This window comes from Rutidosis leptorrhynchoides, chromosome 2 (genome assembly GCF_046630445.1).
Source record: "Rutidosis leptorrhynchoides isolate AG116_Rl617_1_P2 chromosome 2, CSIRO_AGI_Rlap_v1, whole genome shotgun sequence".
Classification (NCBI taxonomy): Eukaryota; Viridiplantae; Streptophyta; class Magnoliopsida; order Asterales; family Asteraceae; genus Rutidosis; species Rutidosis leptorrhynchoides.
The window spans coordinates 42,036,278-42,062,104 of record NC_092334.1 but is presented as its reverse complement, the minus strand read 5'-3'; the positions used below and the strand labels follow the sequence as shown (position 1 = coordinate 42,062,104).

Genomic DNA, 25,827 nt, shown 5'->3' with positions numbered 1-25,827 from the left:
GGTGTTACGAACGGATTCGCCGGTAAGTGCCTCATGTTCTCCACCGAGAGGCGAATTAGATTCATGAAAAAGATATCCTTTTTCTTGTCTAAATTGATTGATTCGTCCACGAACCCACCCCCAATTCATCCAAAAAAAAAAAATGATGACTAATTGGTTGGTTCATTCCGGTTAAACTGCTCTCGGAGCTCAAATGAAATTCCATTTCAGAATAGCTTTTAGAATCCGATGAACTCGAGCTTTGTGAAGGATCCTGTAGTGACCCGAACTTTTCCATGTTTATATATATTAATTGAGATTGATATTTACATGATTAAATATTTCCAACATGTTAAGCAATCAAACTTGTTAAGACTTGATTAATTGAAATATGTTTCATATAGACAATTGACCATCCAAGTTGACCGGTGATTCACGAACGTTAAAACTTGTAAAAACTATATGATGACATATATATGGATATATATATATATATAGTTAACATGATACTATGATAAGTAAACATATCATTAAGTATATTAACAATGAACTACATATGTAAAAACAAGACTACTAACTTAATGATTTTTAAACGAGACATATATGTAACGATTATCGTCGTAAAGACATTTAATGTATATATATCATATTAAGAGATATTCATACATGATAATATCATGATAATATAATAATTTAAAATCTCATTTGATATTATAAACATTGGGTTAACAACATTTGACAAGATCGTTAACCTAAAGGTTTCAAAACAACACTTACATGTAACGCCTAACGATGACTTAACGACTCAGTTAAAATGTATATACATGTAGTGTTTTAATATGTATTTATACACTTTTGAAAGACTTCAATACACTTATCAAAATACTTCTACTTAACAAAAATGCTTACAATTACATCCTCGTTCAGTTTCATCAACAATTCTACTCGTATGCACCCGTATTCGTACTCGTACAATACACAGCTTTTAGATGTATGTACTATTGGTATATACACTCCAATGATCAGCTCTTAGCAGCCCATGTGAGTCACCTAACACATGTGGGAACCATCATTTGGCAACTAGCATGAAATATCTCATAAAATTACAAAAATATGAGTAATCATTCATGACTTATTTACATGAAAACAAAATTACATATCCTTTATATCTAATCCATACACCAACGACCAAAAACACCTACAAACACTTTCATTCTTCAATTTTCTTCATCTAATTGATCTCTCTCAAGTTCTATCTTCAAGTTCTAAGTGTTCTTCATATATTCTACAAGTTCTAGTTACATAAAATCAAGAATACTTTCAAGTTTGCTAGCTCACTTCCAATCTTGTAAGGTGATCATCCAACCTCAAGAAATCTTTGTTTCTTACAGTAGGTTATCATTCTAATACAAGGTAATAATCATATTCAAACTTTGGTTCAATTTCTATAACTATAACAATCTTATTTCAAGTGATGATCTTACTTGAACTTGTTTTCGTGTCATGATTCTGCTTCAAGAACTTCGAGCCATCCAAGGATCCGTTGAAGCTAGATCCATTTTTCTCTTTTCCAGTAGGTTTATCCAAGGAACTTAAGGTAGTAATGATGTTCATAACACCATTCAATTCATACATATAAAGCTATCTTATTCGAAGGTTTAAACTTGTAATCACTAGAACATAGTTTAGTTAATTCTAAACTTGTTCGCAAACAAAAGTTAATCCTTCTAACTTGACTTTTAAAATCAACTAAACACATGTTCTATATCTATATGATATGCTAACTTAATGATTTAAAACCTGAAAACACGAAAAACACCGTAAAACCGGATTTACGTCGTCGTAGTAACACCGCGGGTTGTTTTGGGTTAGTTAATTAAAAACTATGATAAACTTTGATTTAAAAGTTGTTATTCTGAGAAAATGATTTTTATTATGAACATGAAACTATATCCAAAAATTATGGTTAAACTCAAAGTGTAAGTATGTTTTCTAAAATGGTCATCTAGACGTCGTTCTTTCGACTGAAATGACTACCTTTACAAAAACGACTTGTAACTTATTTTTCTGACTATAAACCTATACTTTTTCTGTTTATATTCATAAAATAGAGTTCAATATGAAACCATAGCAATTTGATTCACTCAAAACGGATTTAAAATGAAGAAGTTATGGGTAAAACAAGATTGGATAATTTTTCTCATTTTAGCTACGTGAAAATTGGTAACAAATATATTCCAACCATAACTTAATCAACTTGTATTGTATATTATGTAATCTTGAGATACCATAGACACGTATACAATGTTTCGACCTATCATGTCGACACATCTATATATATTTCGTAACAACCATAGACACTCTATATGTGAATGTTGGAGTTAGCTATACAGGGTTGAGGTTGATTCCAAAATATATATAGTTTGAGTTGTGATCAATACTGAGATACGTATACACTGGGTCATGGATTGATTCAAGATAATATTTATCGATTTATTTCTGTACATCTAACTGTGGACAACTAGTTGTAGGTTACTAACGAGGACAGCTGACTTAATAAACTTAAAAAATCAAAAATATATTAAAAGTGTTGTAAATATATTTTGAACATACTTTGATATATATGTATATATTGTTATAGGTTCGTGAATCAACCAGTGGCCAAGTCTTACTTCCCGACGAAGTAAAAATCTGTGAAAGTGAGTTATAGTCCCACTTTTAAAATCTAATATTTTGGGATGAGAATACATGCAGGTTTTATAAATGATTTACAAAATAGACACAAGTACGTGAAACTACATTCTATGGTTGAATTATCGAAATCGAATATGCTCCTTTTTATTAAGTCTGGTAATCTAAGAATTAGGGAACAGACACCCTAATTGACACGAATCCTAAAGATAGATCTATTGGGCCTAACAAACCCCATCCAAAGTACCGGATGCTTTAGTACTTCGAAATTTATATCATATCCGAAGGGTGTCCCGGAATGATGGGGATATTCTTATATATGCATCTTGTTAATGTTGGTTACCAGGTGTTCACCATATGAATGATTTTTATCTCTATGTATGGGATGTGTATTGAAATATGAAATCTTGTGGTCTATTATTATGATTTGATATATATAGGTTAAACCTATAACTCACCAACATTTTTGTTGACGTTTTAAGCATGTTTATTCTCAGGTGATTATTAAGAGCTTCCGCTGTCGCATACTTATATAAGGACGAGATTTGGAGTCCATGCTTGTATGATATTGTGTAAAAACTGCATTCAAGAAACTTATTTTGTTGTAACATATTTGTATTGTAAACCATTATGTAATGGTCGTGTGTAAACAGGATATTTTAGATTATCATTATTTGATAATCTACGTAAAGCTTTTTAAATCTTTATTGATGAAATAAAGGTTATGGTTTGTTTTAAAATGAATGCAGTCTTTGAAAAATGTCTCATATAGAGGTCAAAACCTCGCAACGAAATCAATTAATATGGAACGTTTTTAATCAATAAGAACGGGACATTTCAGTTGGTATCCGAGCGTTGGTCTTAGAGAACCAGAATTTTGCATTAGTGTGTCTTATCGAGTTTGTTAGGATGCATTAGTGAGTCTGGACTTCGACCGTGTTTACTTGAAAAATGATTGCTTAACAAATTTTGTTGGAAACTATATATTTTTAACATGTGAATATTATGTGATATATTAATCTCTTAACGCGTTTGATATTATGTGATAGATGTCTACCTCTAGAACAAGTCCCATTGACTCACCTAATAATAATGAAGAGTTAAATGTAAATTGGAATGATTCGTGGACTGATTCACAAGTTCCCGAAGAGGAACCGGAAGAAGAGTCGGAACCAAAAGAAGAATCGGAACCAGAAGAAGAATCGGAACCGGATGAAGAAATAGAACCGGTGGGGGAAATAATAAAACGGTTAAGTAAAAGAAAATCCTCAACCAACCGACCAAGGTTAATTATGGTCAATGGTGTTTCCGCCAAGGAAGCAAAATATTGGGAGGATTACCAATTCTCCGATGAATCGGATTCCGACGAGAATTCCGATGATGTTATAGAAATTAACCCAACTGAATTTAAAAAGGCAAAAGAAAATAATAAGGGAAAGGGCATAAAAATAGAGAAATCTAATTCCAACCCCGATGAACTTTATATGTATCGTCAACCCCCGAAGTCCTTCAGTTGTAACAATGACCCGGGAACCTCTAAACCACCAGGTTTTTCTAAACCAATGTGGATAACGACGGCTCGTATTAGGCGAACATCATATATCCCTAGAAACTTGGCAAAACGAACCAAAATCGAAGGAGAAGAAACAAGCGAGTCGGAATAAGATAGTTGTATTCGTGTGGTGTAATATAGTGTGCTTATGCTTTATGATATATGTAAAAATTGCTTGTATTAATAAGTATTTTTTTTATGAATCTAACTCTTGTCTATTTTACAGTATAAAAATACAAAATGGATAGACAACCCAATATTTTAAGAGACCTACCCGGAGACATGATTGATGAAATCTTGTCTAGAGTCGGTCAGAATTCTTCGGCACAACTATTTAAGGCGAGATCAGTTTGTAAGACATTCGAAGAACGTTCCAAGAATGCCTTGGTTTATAAAAGGCTTTCGTTCGAAAGATGGGGGATATCACATTGGTAAATCCATAAGTTACGATGTGTTTACTTTGACGCATATATTGCGGGGAACCCAAATGCTATTTTACGCAATGGGTTAAGAAATTATTTTGACTCAATATATCCGAATATTGGACTTCGTGATTTAGAAAAAGCGGCTAACATGCAACATAAAGAAGCATGTTATGCTTACGGATTAGTAATGTTCGCTTCTCACCAAAGTGAGAACAAGAACATCGGGCTACAACTATTAAACAAAACGTTTCCACAAGTGACGGAGTCGGTAATTGGGGTAAGAAATGAGGTTTTTAGATTGTTACGGGACTGTTGGACATTACGTAACCCTCGTCCCTTTGACGACGTTAAAACACGCTGTCTTATCAACGGCCATAACGGTTATGTTCCACAAGACCAAGGATGGGAAGTAATCCTAGTAAAACCAGAATGCATGACTTGTTTATGGACGTATGAATTACGTGTCTTTATTGCCTTTGCTGAACGACTTGTGTACTAGCTAGAATTATCTTCACAACTATCTTGTATCAAAGTTATTGTGTGCTATATTTCATACTTTATGTAAAATAAGCGGTATTGTAAGTTTGTAAAATATTGTATAAAAGATTAAACGCGAAATATTATTATAATCAGTTTTTCATATAGAATTGTAGTAGTTGAATTGTATATTAGCTACTAAGTATGAACTTAACGGGTATGTACTACCCGAATTTAAACTTATAAAACGCTAATATGAAGAAAAAGCTTTTATAAATGAGTTCATATTATGCTACGAAATACTATTAACTACTCTTAATATTCTGTATGATTAACTTGTTCCATTTGACTATTTTGAAGGAAATGGCACCGACTACTCGACACATCGTGAATATGAATGAAGAGGAATTCCGTACTTTTCTAGCTTCAAACATAGCCGCAGTACAGGCTGCGCTACATACCAACAATAACCTTGGATCTAGCAGTACAGGAAATCGTGTAGGATGCACCTACAAAGAATTCACTGCCTGCAAATCTTTGGAATTTGATGGAACCGAAGGACCGATCGGATTGAAACGGTGGACCGAGAAGGTCGAATCGGTGTTTGCCATAAGTAAGTGTACTGAAGAGGATAAAGTAAAGTACGCTACGCATACCTTCACAGGTTCTGCGTTAACATGGTGGAATACCTATCTAGAGCAAGTGGGACAAGACGATGCGTACGCACTACCGTGGTCAGCATTCAAGCACTTGATGAACGAGAAGTACCGTCCCAGAACCGAGGTCAATAAGCTCAAGACAGAACTTAGAGGGTTACGAACCCAAGGATTTGATATTACCACGTACGAAAGACGATTCACAGAATTGTGCCTATTGTGTCCGGGAGCATTCGAAGATGAGGAAGAGAAGATCGACGCGTTTGTGAAAGGATTACCGGAAAGAATCCAAGAAGATATAAGTTCACACGAGCCCGCCTCCATACAACAGGCATGTAGAATGGCTCACAAACTAGTGAATCAGATTGAAGAAAGAATTAAAGAACAGACTGCTGAAGAGGCCAATGTGAAGCAAGTCAAAAGAAAGTGGGAGAAAAACGGTGATAAGAATCACCAATACAACAACAACAGCAATTACAACAATAATCGCAACAATTATCCCAACAATCGCAACATCAATCGCAACTACAACAAACGGCCCAACAACAACAACAACAACAACAACTACAACAATCATCCCAACAACAATAATAACCGCAACAACAACAACAATCAGAAGCAGCTATGCCAAAGGTGTGAAAAGTATCACTCGGGGTTCTGCACCAAATTTTGCAACAAGTGTAAAAGAAATGGTCATAGCGCGGCGAAGTGTGAGGTCTACGGACCAGGGGTTAATAGAACGAAAGGAACAAATGGTGTCGGAACGAGTAATGGCGGAGCAAGTAGTGTCGGAGCAAGTTATGCCAATGTAGTTTGTTATAAATGTGGAAAACCGGGCCACATTATTAGAAATTGCCCGAACCAGGAGAACACGAATGGACAAGGCCGCGGAAGAGTTTTCAATATTAATGCGGCAGAGGCACAGGAAGACCCGGAGCTTGTTACGGGTACGTTTCTTATTGACAATAAATTTGCTTACGTTTTATTTGATTCGGGTGCGGATAGAAGCTATATGAGTAGAGATTTTTGTGCTAAATTAAGTTGTCCATTGACGCCTTTGGATAGTAAATTTTTACTCGAATTAGCAAATGGTAAATTAATTTCAGCAGATAATATATGTCGGAATCGAGAAATTAAACTGGTTAGCGAAACATTTAAGATTGATTTGATACCAGTAGAGTTAGGGAGTTTTGATGTGATAATCGGTATGGACTGGTTGAAAGAAGTGAAAGCAGAGATCGTTTGTTACAAAAATGCAATTCGCATTATACGAGAAAAAGGAAAACCCTTAATGATGTACGGAGAAAAGGGCAACACGAAGCTACATCTTATTAGTAATTTGAAGGCACAAAAACTAATAAGAAAAGGTTGCTATGCTGTTCTAGCACACGTCAAGAAAGTACAAACTGAAGAAAAGAGCATCAATGATGTTCCCATTGCAAAAGAATTTCCCGATGTATTTTTGAAAGAATTACCGGGATTACCCCCAAATCGATCCGTTGAATTTCAAATAGATCTTGTACCAGGAGCTGCACCAATAGCTCGTGCTCCTTACAGACTCGCACCCAGCGAGATGAAAGAACTGCAAAGCCAATTACAAGAACTTTTAGAGCGTGGTTTCATTCGACCAAGCACATCACCGTGGGGAGCTCCTGTTTTGTTTGTCAAGAAGAAAGATGGTACATTCAGGTTGTGTATCGACTACCGAGAGTTGAACAAACTTACCATCAAGAACCGCTACCCACTACCGAGAATCGATGACTTATTTGATCAACTACAAGGCTCGTCTGTTTATTCAAAGATTGACTTACGTTCCGGGTATCATCAAATGCGGGTGAAAGAAGATGATATTCCAAAGACTGCTTTCAGAACACGTTACGGTCATTACGAGTTTATGGTCATGCCGTTTGGTTTAACTAATGCACCAGCTGTGTTCATGGACCTTATGAACCGAGTGTGTGGACCATACCTTGACAAGTTTGTCATTGTTTTCATTGATGACATACTTATTTACTCAAAGAATGACCAAGAACACGGTGAACATTTGAGAAAGGTGTTAGAAGTATTGAGGAAGGAAGAATTGTACGCTAAGTTTTCAAAGTGTGCATTTTGGTTGGAAGAAGTTCAATTCCTCGGTCACATAGTGAACAAAGAAGGTATTAAGGTGGATCCGGCAAAGATAGAAACTGTTGAAAAGTGGGAAACCCCGAAAACTCCGAAACACATACGCCAGTTTTTAGGACTAGCTGGTTACTACAGAAGGTTCATCCAAGACTTTTCTAGAACAGCAAAACCCTTGACTGCATTAACGCATAAAGGGAAGAAATTTGAATGGAATGATGAACAAGAGAATGCGTTTCAGTTATTGAAGAAAAAGCTAACTACGGCACCTATATTGTCATTGCCTGAAGGGAATGATGATTTTGTGATTTATTGTGACGCATCAAAGCAAGGTCTCGGTTGTGTATTAATGCAACGAACGAAGGTGATTGCTTATGCTTCTAGACAATTGAAGATTCACGAACAAAATTATACGACGCATGATTTGGAATTAGGCGCGGTTGTTTTTGCATTAAAGACTTGGAGGCACTACTTATATGGGGTCAAAAGTATTATATATACCGACCACAAAAGTCTTCAACACATATTTAATCAGAAACAACTGAATATGAGGCAGCGTAGGTGGATTGAATTATTGAATGATTACGACTTTGAGATTCGTTACCACCCGGGGAAGGCAAATGTGGTAGCCGATGCCTTGAGCAGGAAGGACAGAGAACCCATTCGAGTAAAATCTATGAATATAATGATTCATAATAACCTTACTACTCAAATAAAGGAGGCGCAACAAGGAGTTTTAAAAGAGGGAAATTTAAAGGATGAAATACCCAAAGGATCGGAGAAGCATCTTAATATTCGGGAAGACGGAACCCGGTATAGGGCTGAAAGGATTTGGGTACCAAAATTTGGAGATATGAGAGAAATGGTACTTAGAGAAGCTCATAAAACCAGATACTCAATACATCCTGGAACGGGGAAGATGTACAAGGATCTCAAGAAACATTTTTGGTGGCCGGGTATGAAAGCCGATGTTGCTAAATACGTAGGAGAATGTTTGACGTGTTCTAAGGTCAAAGATGAGCATCAGAAACCATCGGGTCTACTTCAACAACCCGAAATCCCGGAATGGAAATGGGAAAACATTACCATGGATTTCATCACTAAATTGCCAAAGACTGCAAGTGGTTTTGATACTATTTGGGTAATAGTTGATCGTCTCACCAAATCAGCACACTTCCTGCCAATAAGAGAAGATGACAAGATGGAGAAATTAGCACGACTGTATTTGAAGGAAGTCGTCTCCAGACATGGAATACCAATCTCTATTATCTCTGATAGGGATGGTAGATTTATTTCAAGATTCTGGCAGACATTACAGCAAGCATTAGGAACTCGTCTAGACATGAGTACTGCCTATCATCCACAAACTGATGGGCAGAGCGAAAGGACGATACAAATGCTTGAAGACATGCTACGAGCATGTGTTATTGATTTCGGAAATAGTTGGGATCGACATCTACCGTTAGCAGAATTTTCCTACAACAACAGCTACCATTCAAGCATTGAGATGGTGCCGTTTAAAGCACTTTATGGTAGAAAGTGCAGGTCTCCGATTTGTTGGAGTGAAGTGGGGGATAGACAGATTACGGGTCCGGAGATTATACAAGAAACTACCGAGAAGATCATCCAAATTCAACAACGGTTGAAAACCGCCCAAAGTCGACAAAAGAGCTACGCTGACATTAAAAGAAAAGATATAGAATTTGAAATTGGAGAGATGGTCATGCTTAAAGTTGCACCTTGGAAAGGCGTTGTTCGATTTGGTAAACGAGGGAAATTAAATCCAAGGTATATTGGACCATTCAAGATTATTGATCGTGTCGGACCAGTAGCTTACCGACTTGAGTTACCTCAACAACTCGCGGCTGTACATAACACTTTCCACGTCTCGAATTTGAAGAAATGTTTTGCTAAAGAAGATCTCACTATTCCGTTAGATGAAATCCAAATCAACGAAAAACTTCAATTCATCGAAGAACCCGTCGAAATAATGGATCGTGAGGTTAAAAGACTTAAGCAAAACAAGATACCAATTGTTAAGGTTCGATGGAATGCTCGTAGAGGACCCGAGTTCACCTGGGAGCGTGAAGATCAGATGAAGAAGAAATACCCGCATCTATTTCCAGAAGATTCGTCAACACCTTCAACAGCTTAAAATTTCGGGACGAAATTTATTTAACGGGTAGGTACTGTAGTGACCCGAACTTTTCCATGTTTATATATATTAATTGAGATTGATATTTACATGATTAAATGTTTCCAACATGTTAAGCAATCAAACTTGTTAAGACTTGATTAATTGAAATATGTTTCATATAGACAATTGACCACCCAAGTTGACCGGTGATTCACGAACGTTAAAACTTGTAAAAACTATATGATGACATATATATGGATATATATATATATAGTTAACATGATACTATGATAAGTAAACATATCATTAAGTATATTAACAATGAACTACATATGTAAAAACAAGACTACTAACTTAATGATTTTTAAACGAGACATATATGTAACGATTATCGTCGTAAAGACATTTAATGTATATATATCATATTAAGAGATATTCATACATGATAATATCATGATAATATAATAATTTAAAATCTCATTTGATATTATAAACATTGGGTTAACAACATTTAACAAGATCGTTAACCTAAAGGTTTCAAAACAACACTTACATGTAACGACTAACGATGACTTAACGACTCAGTTAAAATGTATATACATGTAGTGTTTTAATATGTATTTATACACTTTTTAAAGACTTCAATACACTTATCAAAATACTTCTACTTAACAAAAATTCTTACAATTACATCCTCGTTCAGTTTCATCAACAATTCTACTCGTATGCACCCGTATTCGTACTCGTACAATACACAGCTTTTAGTAGTATGTACTATTGGTATATACACTCCAATGATCAGCTCTTAGCAGCCCATGTGAGTCACCTAACACATGTGGGAACCATCATTTGGCAACTAGCATGAAATATCTCATAAAATTACAAAAATATGAGTAATCATTCATGACTTATTTACATGAAAACAAAATTACATATCCTTTATATCTAATCCATACACCAACGACCAAAAACACCTACAAACACTTTCATTCTTCAATTTTCTTCATCTAATTGATCTCTCTCAAGTTCTATCTTCAAGTTCTAAGTGTTCTTCATATATTCTACAAGTTCTAGTTACATAAAATCAAGAATACTTTCAAGTTTGCTAGCTCACTTCCAATCTTGTAAGGTGATCATCCAACCTCAAGAAATCTTTGTTTCTTACAGTAGGTTATCATTCTAATACAAGGTAATAATCATATTCAAACTTTGGTTCAATTTCTATAACTATAACAATCTTATTTCAAGTGATGATCTTACTTGAACTTGTTTTCGTGTCATGATTCTGCTTCAAGAACTTCGAGCCATCCAAGGATCCGTTGAAGCTAGATCCATTTTTCTCTTTTCCAGTAGGTTTATCCAAGGAACTTAAGGTAGTAATGATGTTCATAACATCATTCGATTCATACATATAAAGCTATCTTATTCGAAGGTTTAAACTTGTAATCACTAGAACATAGTTTAGTTAATTCTAAACTTGTTCGCAAACAAAAGTTAATCCTTCTAACTTGACTTTTAAAATCAACTAAACACATGTTCTATATCTATATGATATGCTAACTTAATGATTTAAAACCTGAAAACACGAAAAACACCGTAAAACCGGATTTACGCCGTCGAAGTAACACCGCGGGCTGTTTTGGGTTAGTTAATTAAAAACTATGATAAACTTTGATTTAAAAGTTGTTATTCTGAGAAAATGATTTTTATTATGAACATGAAACTATATCCAAAAATTATGGTTAAACTCAAAGTGGAAGTATGTTTTCTAAAATGGTCATCTAGACGTCGTTCTTTCGACTGAAATGACTACCTTTACAAAAACGACTTGTAACTTATTTTTCTGACTATAAACCTATACTTTTTCTGTTTAGATTCATAAAATAGAGTTCAATATGAAACCATCGCAATTTGATTCACTCAAAACGGATTTAAAATGAAGAAGTTATGGGTAAAACAAGATTGGATAATTTTTCTCATTTTAGCTACGTGAAAATTGGTAACAAATCTATTCCAACCATAACTTAATCAACTTGTATTGTATATTATGTAATCTTGAGATACTATAGACACGTATACAATGTTTTGACCTATCATGTCGACACATCTATATATATTTCGGAACAACCATAGACACTCTATATGTGAATGTTGGAGTTAGCTATACAGGGTTGAGGTTGATTCCAAAATATATATAGTTTGAGTTGTGATCAATACTGAGATACGTATACACTGGGTCGTGGATTGATTCAAGATAATATTTATCGATTTATTTCTGTACATCTAACTGTGGACAACTAGTTGTAGGTTACTAACGAGGACAGCTGACTTAATAAACTTAAAACATCAAAATATATTAAAAGTGTTGTAAATATATTTTGAACATACTTTAATATATATGTATATATTGTTATAGGTTCGTGAATCAACCAGTGGCCAAGTCTTACTTCCCGACGAAGTAAAAATCTGTGAAAGTAAGTTATAGTCCCACTTTTAAAATCTAATATTTTGGGATGAGAATACATGCAGGTTTTATAAATAATTTACAAAATAGACACAAGTACGTGAAACTACATTCTATGGTTGAATTATCGAAATCGAATATGCCCCTTTTTATTAAGTCTGGTAATCTAAGAATTAGGGAACAGACACCCTAATTGACGCGAATCCTAAAGATAGATCTATTGGGCCTAACAAACCCCATCCAAAGTACCGGATGCTTTAGTACTTCGAAATTTATATCATATCCGAAGGGTGTCCCGGAATGATGGGGATATTCTTATATATGCATCTTGTTAATGTCGGTTACCAGGTGTTCACCATATGAATGATTTTTATCTCTATGTATGGGATGTGTATTGAAATATGAAATCTTGTGGTCTATTATTATGATTTGATATATATAGGTTAAACCTATAACTCACCAACATTTTTGTTGACGTTTTAAGCATGTTTATTCTCAGGTGATTATTAAGAGCTTCCGCTGTCGCATACTTATATAAGGACGAGATTTGGAGTCCATGCTTGTATGATATTGTGTAAAAACTGCATTCAAGAAACTTATTTTGTTGTAACATATTTGTATTGTAAACCATTATGTAATGGTCGTGTGTAAACAGGATATTTTAGATTATCATTATTTGATAATCTACGTAAAGCTTTTTAAATCTTTATTGATGAAATAAAGGTTATGGTTTGTTTTAAAATGAATGCAGTCTTTGAAAAACGTCTCATATAGAGGTCAAAACCTCGCAACGAAATCAATTAATATGGAACGTTTTTAATCAATAAGAACGGGACATTTCAGATCCTCCTTACACGATCAGAGAAATGATTGTTGATATGAAGAAAAAAAATTAGGACTTAGATTGATATTCTTAATACATAATTTACATATGTATATTTAATACCAAAATCCCATAAGTTACGAAGGAATTTTACGGAAGATGTCAGGCAGAGTTTACCGTGATAGATATGATAAGATATGAATATGTCTATACACTATCTATGCAATAATTGCAGTAAGAACGTGTCTAGATTAAAAATTGATAGGCAGGTAATTTCTGACAAAAATGATAAGCAAAATTTATAATATGCAGATACGGTCGAAGTCCAGACTCACTAATACATCCTAACAACTACTGGTTAGACACACTAATGCAAATTCTGGTTCGCTAAGACCAACGCTCTGATGCCAACTGAAACGACCCGTCCATATTACTATAAACGTAGTACGTTCTCATTGGTCCCATAGCGAGGTATTTGACCTCTATATGATACGTTTTAGAAAATATTACATTCGTTTCATAAAAAGCATATCATTATTATACATAATGCATGTTTTAAACAAGTGAGCGATTATTTAAGAAATAATCCCCAAAATACATCGATTTCCAAATACTACACACGTGACGTAACAGTCGAATATAATACATGACAAAGGTTTTATTGAATGCAACACTTTATTTAAATAAAAGTATGAGACTCCATGCACAACTTGCTCAGATAATGCAACAGCGGAAGACTTTCTTAAGGACCTGAGAATAAACATGCGTAAACAGTCAACACAAAGGTTGGTGAGATATATAGGTTTGTCATCGATATAAATATAGACCACAAGATTTCATAGTTATAAATATATGTACACTCGCAAGTATATAAAAGTATTCTATAAATTGTTGAGCGCTTCGGTAACCATACTTAACCATTAATGTGGCATATTCCCTTTATTATGAAATCTCCCTACACTGTACCAAGTATAGTAAAAACGAAGTACTATGCAACCGTTTACGATATTAGAGCGACTAGCCCGGTTGGGGTTGTCAAACCCGATAGATCTATCAATAGGATTCGCGTATACATGTTCTTACAACATGTAAATATTAGTTACCAAGCTATTAGGGAAGATATGCAAAGTGGTACAACTCAACGTAGAATATATTTTAAGTACTTGTGTCTATGGCGTAAAACATAAAATGCATGTATTCTCATCCCAAAATATTTGTAGAGTTTAAAAATGGGGCTATATACTCACAGTAGTAAAAGTATATTAATAATAAGTTTTCAGCTTATTAAAAATATGATCGTCGTCCTTGGATTCACGAACCTATAACAATAATAACGATTCAGATAATAATACGACATATGAATAAAATAAAGCAAGTTCATAGAATACTTATATAATAATTTTTAACATTTTATGTTAGTAGTCCATTGTTAGTAGTCCTTTTTTAGTAGTCCAAAATAGTCCGAAAAGTCCAACAGTCCAATAATCGGTATATATATATATATATATATATATATATATATATATATATATATATATATATATATATATAATCTTAGAATTACCCCACGGCGTATTGTATACGTATTGTCTTTGCATCAACCCAGAGACGTATTGTATACTTATTGTCTTAGAATTAACTAAGACGTATTGTGTACGTATTGTCTTAGGATTTATCAAAACGTATTGTATACTTATTGTATTAGGACGTACCAAGAATATTATTATACATATATACAATCACAGAATTAACCAAGATTATAATATTTTGTTATACTACTGATAACATGTCCAAATATATATAGGATATAGGAAAAGTTAACAAGGATATGGTTAATATAGTTTTTATAATATAAATTTCGTCCATACAACGTTAATTTTAGCAGATTTTGTTTTGCTCGCCAAATATTCATTACAAGGAATTTTAGCAGATAGCAACTATACAAGGAATTAAACAAGGATTTTGAGAAGTATTTTACCTTGATTATGAAGAGGAAAGTTGCTGAAATTGAAGTATGGTATGAGAGCATTCAAGTGTGTGTTTTTAGTATAAGAAAATGTGGAGTAAAAATGAGTTGAAATGGTCCTTATTTATAAGCTTATAATTTTGGCTTTTAGTGAAAATATCTAAGATAAGTTAAATTGTATTAAGTCATGCATGACATATTAAATTGATTAGGTCATGGATGACATATTACACAAATAATTGCAGATTTCTATTGGTATATACCAATAGTAAATACTTCTAGAAGTTGTGTATAATACGGGTAAAAATACCGTATGAATGCGAGTAGAATTCTTTGAGAAAATTGAACGAAAATACGAGTATAGCTATCCTTTATATGTATTGGTATATTATAAAGTGTATTCAATACTTGTAAGGATGTATTTACACTCGTAATACATTATATGTAAATACATTTTAACATAAGTTAATTACGTCGTTTAAATAGTAATATATATATTGTTTAAAAACTCTTTAAATTAGTAGTATGAAAATATATATATATATAATACTTTGTTAATATACTTAATGAGATATTTAATTATCATATTTTCAAGTTAAATATATATAAATCCATATACACACACAATAATTAAACAATTAAACAATTAAACAATTAAATCAAGTTATGACGTTCGTGAATCGTCGGAATAAAAGTGTGACCAAAAGCTTATGTAAAACTCTTTTCGAAGGTACAAGATTTATTAAAATTCATTGCTTATCAAGTCAGAATTATATAAAGATTAAGTTTAAATTTGGTCAGAAATTTTCGGGTAGTCACAACATCATACTATATACTCTTTCCAGATAAATATGTGTTTACTTAGTTCTCTAAAATAGCTATTTATATTAGATCATTTCATGTACAATATATATATATATATATATATATATATATATATATATATATAGTGGTAGGATCAAGAGGGAAGTAACCATTCGGGGGGAAGCGGGGGGAAGCAAAAAATTTTTTTTTTCGTTTTTTGAAAAAACTTTGTTCACGAACATTATAGATTGGATGAAAATAAGAACATTTAGAAAAGACACTTTGTGATGAATGTTATTATTTTGGCGGGAAACGCTCGAAGAAGTAATATATAACAATTATCGTGTTTTTCGAGTGTATGTTGAGGTTTTAGGCATTAGGGTTTAGATATTAGGGTTTATAGGGTTTAGATATTAGGGTTTAGAAATTTAGGGTTTAGATTTAGGATTTAGATTGAGTTTTTAACACGAACGGTTTAAAGTTTAGGGGTTTAGGGTTTAGGGTTTAGGGTTTGGTGTTTTGAGTTTATGGAATAACCCCAAAAAACCAAACCCTAAACCCTAAACCCTAAACTCTAAATCGGGCTAAATTTTACTTCACAAAACATGAAAGGAAAAAAAAAAACATTAACATTCTTCACGAACAATATTATCTTGAATGTTATTTTTGTCGATCGTTTTTTCGTCAAAATAATAACATTCATCACGAAGTGTCTTTTCTAAATGTTCTTATTTTCATCCAATCTATAATGTTCGTGAACAAAGTTTTTTCAAAAAACGAAATTTTTTATTTTTTTTTTGCTTCCCCCGCTTCCCCCCGATTGGTTACTTCCCCATTGATCCTACCCCTATATATATATATATATATATATATATATATATATATATATATATATATATATATATATGTGTGTGTGTGTGTGTGTGTGTGTGTGTGTGTGTGTGTGTGTGTGTGTGTGTGTTGTTTCTATTATTAATAATAATATTATATAATATATTATTATTCAATTAATTATTTCTATTATTATTATTTAGGTACTAAGTTTAATATTATTATGTTCATGTTATAAAGTTTTAATATATATATTTATCCATCTTTAATGAATAGTTTTATAATGTTTTAAAAAATTTATGAAACTTAAATGAATAGCTTTCGGGTTTAAAACTGAATGGGTCTTCCCAAACATTTAGTCGTGACCCAAATGTTTGGAAAGACCCATTCAGTTTTTAACTCGGAAGGTTTCTCGGGTCAGACATGAAGTTTTATGTGCATAATATGTATGTTAAAAGACTGATACTTTTAGTATATCAAGGTTAAAAGTCTACAACATTAGTTTAAAGAATGCGCAAATACTTGTTTTTTGATATTACATTAAGTTAATTATACTATTGTGTTTGTTGTTCATAATTTTTTCATTACTTTTAAATCAATAATTTTAATTTATTTTATTTTCATTGATAAAAAAATGAAAAAAGTACAATAATTCACGAATTCAAATTATATATTCAGTAAACATTAAAACAAACAGTTTTCAATATTCAACAAACAGATCTTTAAACTCTATTTTCTTTATGTTATTAAAAAACTAACAACACCTTACACTCACAGCAGTAAAAAAAAAAAGAAATTTCCTTTCAATTCCGAATCATTTCAGTATATATTGTTGCAGAAATGTCCACTTGATAAAAACTTTAAATACTGGACGGTAGATATTGTGTTGTGCATATATAATCATTAAACCATTTTTAAAACGTTATTTAACTTTCGATCGTCCAATATATACAATACTGTAAAGTGAATAATATATATATATATGTGTGTGTGTGTGTTGTTTCTATTATTAATAATAATATTATATAATATATTATTATTCAATTAATTATTTCTATTATTATTATTTAGGTACTAAGTTTAATATTATTATGTTCATGTTATAAAGTTTTAATATATATATTTATCCATCTTTAATGAATAGTTTTATAATGTTTTAAAAAATTTATGAAACTTAAATGAATAGCTTTCGGGTTTAAAACTGAATGGGTCTTCCCAAACATTTAGTCGTGACCCAAATGTTTGGAAAGACCCATTCAGTTTTTAACTCGAAAGGTTTCTCGGGTCAGACATGAAGTTTTATGTGCATGATATGTATGTTAAAAGACTGATACTTTTAGTATATCAAAGTTAAAAGTCTACAAGATTAGTTTAAAGAATGTGCAAATACTTGTTTTTTGATATTACATTAAGTTAATTATACTATTGTGTTTGTTGTTCATAATTTTTTCATTACTTTTAAATCAATAATTTTAATTTATTTTATTTTCATTGATAAAAAAATGAAAAAAGTACAATAATTCACGAATTCAAATTATATATTCAGTAAACATTAAAACAAACAGTTTTCAATATTCAACAAACAGATCTTCAAACTCTATTTTCTTTATGTTATTAAAAAACTAACAACACCTTACACTCACAGCAGTAAAAAAAAAAAGAAATTTCCTTTCAATTCCGAATCATTTCAGTATATATTGTTGCAGAAATGTCCACTTGATAAAAACTTTAAATACTGGACGGTAGATATTGTGTTGTGCATATAATTCCATTTTTAAAACGTGATTTAACTTTCGATCGTCCAATATATACAATACTGTAAAGTGAATATTATATAATATATTATTATTCAATTAATTATTTCTATTATTATTATTTAGGTACTAAGTTTAATATTATTATGTTCATGTTATAAAGTTTTAATATATATATTTATCCATCTTTAATGAATAGTTTTATAATGTTTTAAAAAATTTATGAAACTTAAATGAATAGCTTTCGGGTTTAAAACTGAATGGGTCTTCCCAAACATTTAGTCGTGACCCAAATGTTTGGAAAGACCCATTCAGTTTTTAACTCGGAAGGTTTCTCGGGTCAGACATGAAGTTTTATGTGCATGATATGTATGTTAAAAGACTGATACTTTTAGTATATCAAGGTTAAAAGTCTACAAGATTAGTTTAAAGAATGTGCAAATACTTGTTTTTTGATATTACATTAAGTTAATTATACTATTGTGTTTGTTGTTCATAATTTTTTCATTACTTTTAAATCAATAATTTTAATTTATTTTATTTTCATTGATAAAAAAATGAAAAAAGTACAATAATTCACGAATTCAAATTATATATTCAGTAAACATTAAAACAAACAGTTTTCGATATTCAACAAACAGATCTTCAAACTCTATTTTCTTTATGTTATTAAAAAACTAACAACACCTTACACTCACAGCAGTAAAAAAAAAAGAAATTTCCTTTCAATTCCGAATCATTTCAGTATATATTGTTGCAGAAATGTCCACTTGATAAAAACTTTAAATACTGGACGGTAGATATTGTGTTGTGCATATATAATTATTAAACCATTTTTAAAACGTGATTTAACTTTCGATCGTCCAAGATATACAATACTGTAAAGTGAATTGCTTTGTCACCAATCTTGTTATTTTAACGTTTTGTACTTTTGTTAAAATGATTAATGGAGTAGTTAAACACAGAGCCAGGGGAATAATCTCATCCGTCCAAAAGAACAACTCGCCTTAATTAATATTATTTATATATTTTTATTATATATTTATATTTATAGATTTATAGATTATAGATATATATATGTTAAAATGTAATTGTCAACTTGCCAGCAAAAGATAAGTAGTACTAAATATTACTATTTTTTTTTTGGAAAGGCAGTACTAGATATTACTATTAAATCCCTCACTTTACCCTTATCTAACATCTAACAAAAATTATTTGACAATATTTTTATGACTTCAACATCAACAAAGAGTAGGAGTAAGTTAACATAAGGTCATATATAGTCAAGGAAAGACTATTTATGTAAATTTTAATGCCTACATTACTACTATCCTTTGGGTACAACCTAAACATGCATCACATAATTACATATTAAGTTCTTGCTGGAGTACATGTAAACCATAACTAGAGTAAATAGCTGTTGGCTTAAACAAGTGTGGTAGTTACATTTGACAATATTTCGCCGATACTATTCATTCCTCACAGTATGGTGGTGTTGCCTGGACGTACGGTTCTGAATCCTCCCCTTGATCATCGTCCTCATCTTCATCTGCATCAACCCAGTTACTATGATGGCGTTGTGACACCACACCATGATCACTGATTTCAGCCCTACCTGAACATAAAAAGCTAATTACTATTAGTTGGACTAGTAATAGTAATCGAGGGTTTTAATAAATCAAGTTATGACTTTTTGCTAACCTTGAGGTTCTCCTTCATATTCCGTTTGCATTGGTTGATGGCTAATGTGGTCAAGAAAGTGTTCATCAAAAAACTACAGTAATAAATATAAATATTTCCCTAACACCAAATTAACTAATGAGTTAAACAGTTGTTACAATTATATTATTATAATATTATATTACATCACTAATTCTATAATTTCTATCAAATATATATGTGAATGATACTAAAATAAGAAGTTTTAAGCAATAAATATATGTTTTGGACGATCTATCTCACTTGCAAGGTTGCACAAATCGCTACTCGAGTAGTACTTGATCGGGATTTTTTAGGGAGTACTCGGAAACTCGGGGAGTACTTGAATATTGACCAAATTTGACTTTGACTGATTTTCCGAGTAATTTTGAGTTTGACTGAGTTTTGACCAATTTTGACTGAGTGCTCCCCGAGTTGCAAAAATCGAGTACTCGCCCAGTAATTCCGAGTTCTGCAACACTGCCATTTGACCCATCCCATTTTAGCCGAACTTGTTGATTGACCCGCTTGACATAAAACACAACCAAAATCGAACCATTCGTATGTAAATGAATCAAGAAAACATATAAGGATACATGTTGCTTGTGAAATTTCTTGCATCTGTCGCAGCTGCTGCTTTAGAGACGTGCATTGTGCTAATCCTTCGAATATCCTCCTGAATATTTGTATTCTGATCCCTTTCCACTTCTACATGACCACCTATTCGACTTGCACTTTTTGCGGCTGTGGTTTTAAACAGTAGCGAAATTTTAACTCCAGAATGTATATAATGCTTTAGTACAACTTCAGCAATAACAGAAACGTACCTGAAAGTTCTGACCAAATTCTCGTGTGATCAGAAGGATGTTCAGAAACATTTCCTGCTGGCGCTTGGTCTTCGGTTTCAGCGGCTGCGGGTATAGGTTCTCTTTGTAACTGCGACACCAGCATTGTTGCGAGTACTAAAGTCGCATCAAAGTTTGAAACGGAAACATCTTCGACGCTAAATTTTGGTGCCAATAGAATAGGCCTGATTATACAATAGAAACATTATTCAGAGTCATAGAGTTTCAAACATAAATCACCTAAAGAAACAAAACAAATCAAATCAAATATGATATGGCACAAACACGATACATTTACCCTTTGTCCCTTTAAGATGATTCTACATTATATTTTAAAGTTCCAAATCTACTACCATAAAGATTCAAGTGTTTACATTCAAATTGTTAATTTGATTGCAATGATGTTAACATCGTCATATTATCTTTATATTTAATGAGGCTATCAACTTTAAGGTTAAAACTAAAGGTGGCGATTTTGCCTCATTTAGTGAAGAACGATTCAATTTGTGTTTTCTTATACCTCTAGCTGGTATAACGGTTAAATATTGAGGAAAATCATATCAGATACCGACCTGTTAAGCATAAAACCTTCTAAATCATTTTTAGTAACTTACTTCTAAACCAATACAATTTTGTAATCCTATTTATATTTGGCAACCTAGTAATATTTGGCAAAAAAACTCTTTTCAGTCCAATCCATCGTAGAAGTACTGGCCATTTTTCACCTTTACAAAATACTAATCAGGTTGACTGTTGAAAGTCAAAACTGGACTCTAACAACAAACTGTGACCCCATGTCAACTACTGTATCTCACTTGTATCGAATTCTAATGAAATTCTAACACTAAATGATCAGTTATAAAGATCTTATGAAGCACAAGGACAATTTATAAGCAAAGTATACTAGGTAAACTTGATGACAAGCTTACTCGCCAGCTTTATCAAAGTACAAGTGTAGGTCGACTTCACATCCCTCACAAAATGTAAGAAAAGCCTGTCGAAAGAAATTCATTTCAGATAAGTTATAAAAGGGGATCCCAAATCGAAGATATGTTATATAATAATATCATATATCTTACAGCACCTTCAATTCCTTCACACCAAAAGTTACGTCAACAGGGTCTCCAGAGTGTGTATACTGTACAAACTCTTCAGCAGGATCTATCCACAATTGAGTGTGTAATGAAGAATCATTTTCTACAACAACAAAATACTGATGAATAAGATGAAAGAGTAGAGGTGGATATTTGGACGAATTCACTTATTATGCGTCCTCTCATGTTTTATATGTAACTTGTCACTCGAGTAAAGTCAAAGAACCGATAGACAGACACTAAGACATCCAAAGTGTATTTTTAACACATTGATCTATGTAAATCACTTTATTAAAGTTATTAATTTATCACTGGAGAAAATATATTGTTAGAATCATACTTGACACACTAAATATGTATAAGAAAATAGAAACTTTGAACAAAAAGTGTTACTGGTCAACCAAACCCATAAAGTTACCAGATTTAACTTGTTACCCAACCAGATTTTGCCACCTCAAGGATATAGCAAAATACTTACCTTTAGTCGGATCTATATAGCTTCTAAGCTCAACAGCTTTGCCTTTAACTTCATCTGCCACATCAGCAGGTAATGATGCAGGCTCTGTTGCTATAACAGTTATCTCCTGAAGGGTTGACTGAAAATTAGCGAGTAATCTGTTGAGATCACGAGGTCTCACAACAAAGCTGCTAGGCAGCCTTCTTCTATCAAGAGATAGCTGTTGCACATCTGCTTCAACGTTGCATGTAATCCAATACGATTTTTTCATACCTGAACAAATCATAACTATTTAATTTTTTTATTTACAAATGATTACAGATGATTAATGTAGTTAGAATATGACGTGACTAAGATATTGCAACTATACAGACGACTAAAGCTGACTTGTAGACTGTAAAGGTAACACAATAGGCAGATTGGGAAACGTAAACAGGTATTGTTGCCACAAAACAATTTTTTGCCCATTTAACATTTTGGTGCAAACTACTACTACTGTAATACTTTCCGGGCAACATAAACAGGTTTTGTTGCTACAAAACAATTTTTTAACATTTTAGTGCAAACTACTACTAATACTTTTTGGGCAACAAAAGGCCCGTCGACATAAATTTTGATATTAAAGTCCTTTTAAACAGATTAAAAAATACCAACAAGTATACTTAAGAGAAAATGCAGGTTGCTTGCACAAAGAAAAAAGAGAGGTAAGCACACCATTGTAGCATTCCAAAGTCCACTGCACTTTTGATGCATCGGGATCAGGCAATATCACACTTAGATGGTCGATACTTGTTAATGGTGTCCTAAGGACAGAACAAACAGCCTGCAAACAGTTTAATTGAGTATGATTTCCTACTTCAGTGTGTTATATCAACCATAGTAACACTTTCGTTCATAGAGGTAATCGTATACCTTTAAAAGCACACTACACTGCACTTGGGATCCACTAACAGTATACGTATCAAAAAAGGATGGCTTTAGCATGATCGACTGATATGCAGACCTTGAAGAGTTAAGGGTGTGCAAAGCTAGCTGGTGGACACGATAACAACATCTTAATCTTAATGTAATCATAATAAGAAGATGATAACAACGCAACCATAAAATAAGTAAACTTACAATCCTCATTAGCGTTTCAATGTGCAATTCCACGCTTTATATTATAAAGATTAAGTGTTTAACGTGTATCAGAAATTTACCCAATATTGTATTGTATGTATTGCATCAAACTTTCAATTATCATTCGATTAATTCTCAATGAGCAATTGGTATTTTCAGCTGACATGGCAGCTATACAAATTGCCACATCACTGTTTTACAAGTTATAACAGGTTAGATACACACAATAACAATAATGAAAAGTTTAATACATACAATGAACACTATCAATATTCCATATATACATTCGAATTTTAGTTCCGACTCATTTTCACACAATTAACCTCAATTTACAAGGGTAAGCACCTCTCAATTCTTCAAAAACATCCTGTACACAATTTTCCTATTCATATCACTATGTGTCAACCGGTTTATCAATCGAAAACATAGAGCGATATGAAAATCAACAATAAAATGGTCCGATCCACCAGATTCAAAACAGAAAGTCAAATTACGAATCAAATGACCTAAATTAAAAATATTACTAAATATGAAGCAAAATATTCTTCTTCAAGTAGTAAATAATAACTCTAACATCTCAATTTCATTGATTAGAAGGCTAATTCAAAGACTGAGTTGTTAACTGACAATAAACCCTAATTAAGAGCAAACAATAACTAGAATTAATAAGTTAATTGTGAAATATAAGCATCGAAACCTGTGACGGCGAAGCTTGTAGGATAAGTTCGTTGCCGATGCGTGCAAGGCACGTGACAGATCGACCAAACGTCTTCAAAGCGTTTCCACTCACCGTCCATTCCATTCTCTCTTCCTCGAAAGTGGCGGGAAAACACTTTCAGGAGGTGTGTTAACCTTTTCTGCTGCTTCTTTATTGGGCCTGTATGAACAGTAATGGTCCTTTAACAACTTTAAGTCATTTTATGGGCCATAAAATAAATATTGGCCCAGTAATAGTATGGGGTTGAGCGGCTGAGGTTTGGACGGTGGTCCCAGATCTTCATATCAGAACACAAACAAAAAAGGTGTTTGTGCGTTTGTGATTTGTGAGTATTTGTTAAAATCTCAGCATGGGATTCCAAGTAACGGCAAAGTAAAGCCAATTTATATTGCTCTACATTAAATATATGCTATTATATTTTTTTTTTTTATATATATTTATTTTCCCTGTCGGTTAGATCTTTTGCACATGGTTTAGATTAGCAGATGAAAAAGGAAAATGCAAGAAAGGGTTCACCTACATGTACACCAAACCTTTCATGTTTTATTTCTACCAACACTCCAAATGCAGTTACTATACACACACACACAAAGAAACAGTGTAACATAATAATACAAATATATAAAAATCTACTACACTTTAGGAGTTTAGGGTAACATAATCATTTTATATTTAGAGAATTATTTCTTGTCGTGTTAATCAAAGACCAAAAGACATTATTTATATTACAAATATAATAGTTTTAGATCACCCATAATCACATAAACATTATTATATAGAAATAAATAATAATGTATAATTGTAAGTTTCTTTATTCGTGTATTTATTTTGCAGGTACATAACATCACGGAAATCATTATTGGTGCAAAATATGGATGAATGGAGAAATTGGGGATATTTTCACCACACTTAAAAGATATGCAAAGGTAAGTCCAAATTGTTGGGACCCACAACAAGCTAAAATAAGCTAATGTTAAGATTGAAAAGGTAATGGAGATTTGGAGTTCAAAAAGATGTAATCATCCCCATGAAACTGATTTTGACCTCTAAAAGTCCCAACAACTCCAACTAATTTTCTTGAAAACTTGGACACTTGATCCTTGATCATCAAAATTTCAATGTTCCTATTAACTTCATGTTTGACAAAAAATGCTTTAGGAACTAATTATAGTAACATGAATATTGTGCTAATATACTGCTACTAATTGAATAAGAG

General features: G+C 32.5%; 1 protein-coding gene across 1 annotated transcript; it reads right to left on the bottom strand.

Moving 5' to 3' along the window:
* Positions 1 to 20,018: 20,018 nt before the first annotated feature.
* On the bottom strand, positions 20,019 to 24,711 carry LOC139887825 (uncharacterized). Its single transcript, XM_071870877.1, has 11 exons — positions 24,591 to 24,711; positions 23,687 to 23,806; positions 23,489 to 23,597; positions 22,796 to 23,047; positions 22,308 to 22,420; positions 22,153 to 22,217; positions 21,206 to 21,408; positions 20,998 to 21,122; positions 20,678 to 20,905; positions 20,382 to 20,454; positions 20,019 to 20,295 (listed from the first exon to the last, which is right to left on the bottom strand). Exons 1-11 carry the CDS (start codon positions 24,693 to 24,695, stop codon positions 20,153 to 20,155), a joined length of 1,536 nt encoding a protein of 511 aa, XP_071726978.1. The 5' UTR covers positions 24,696 to 24,711; the 3' UTR covers positions 20,019 to 20,152.
* Between the last annotated feature and the right edge of the window lie 1,116 nt (positions 24,712 to 25,827).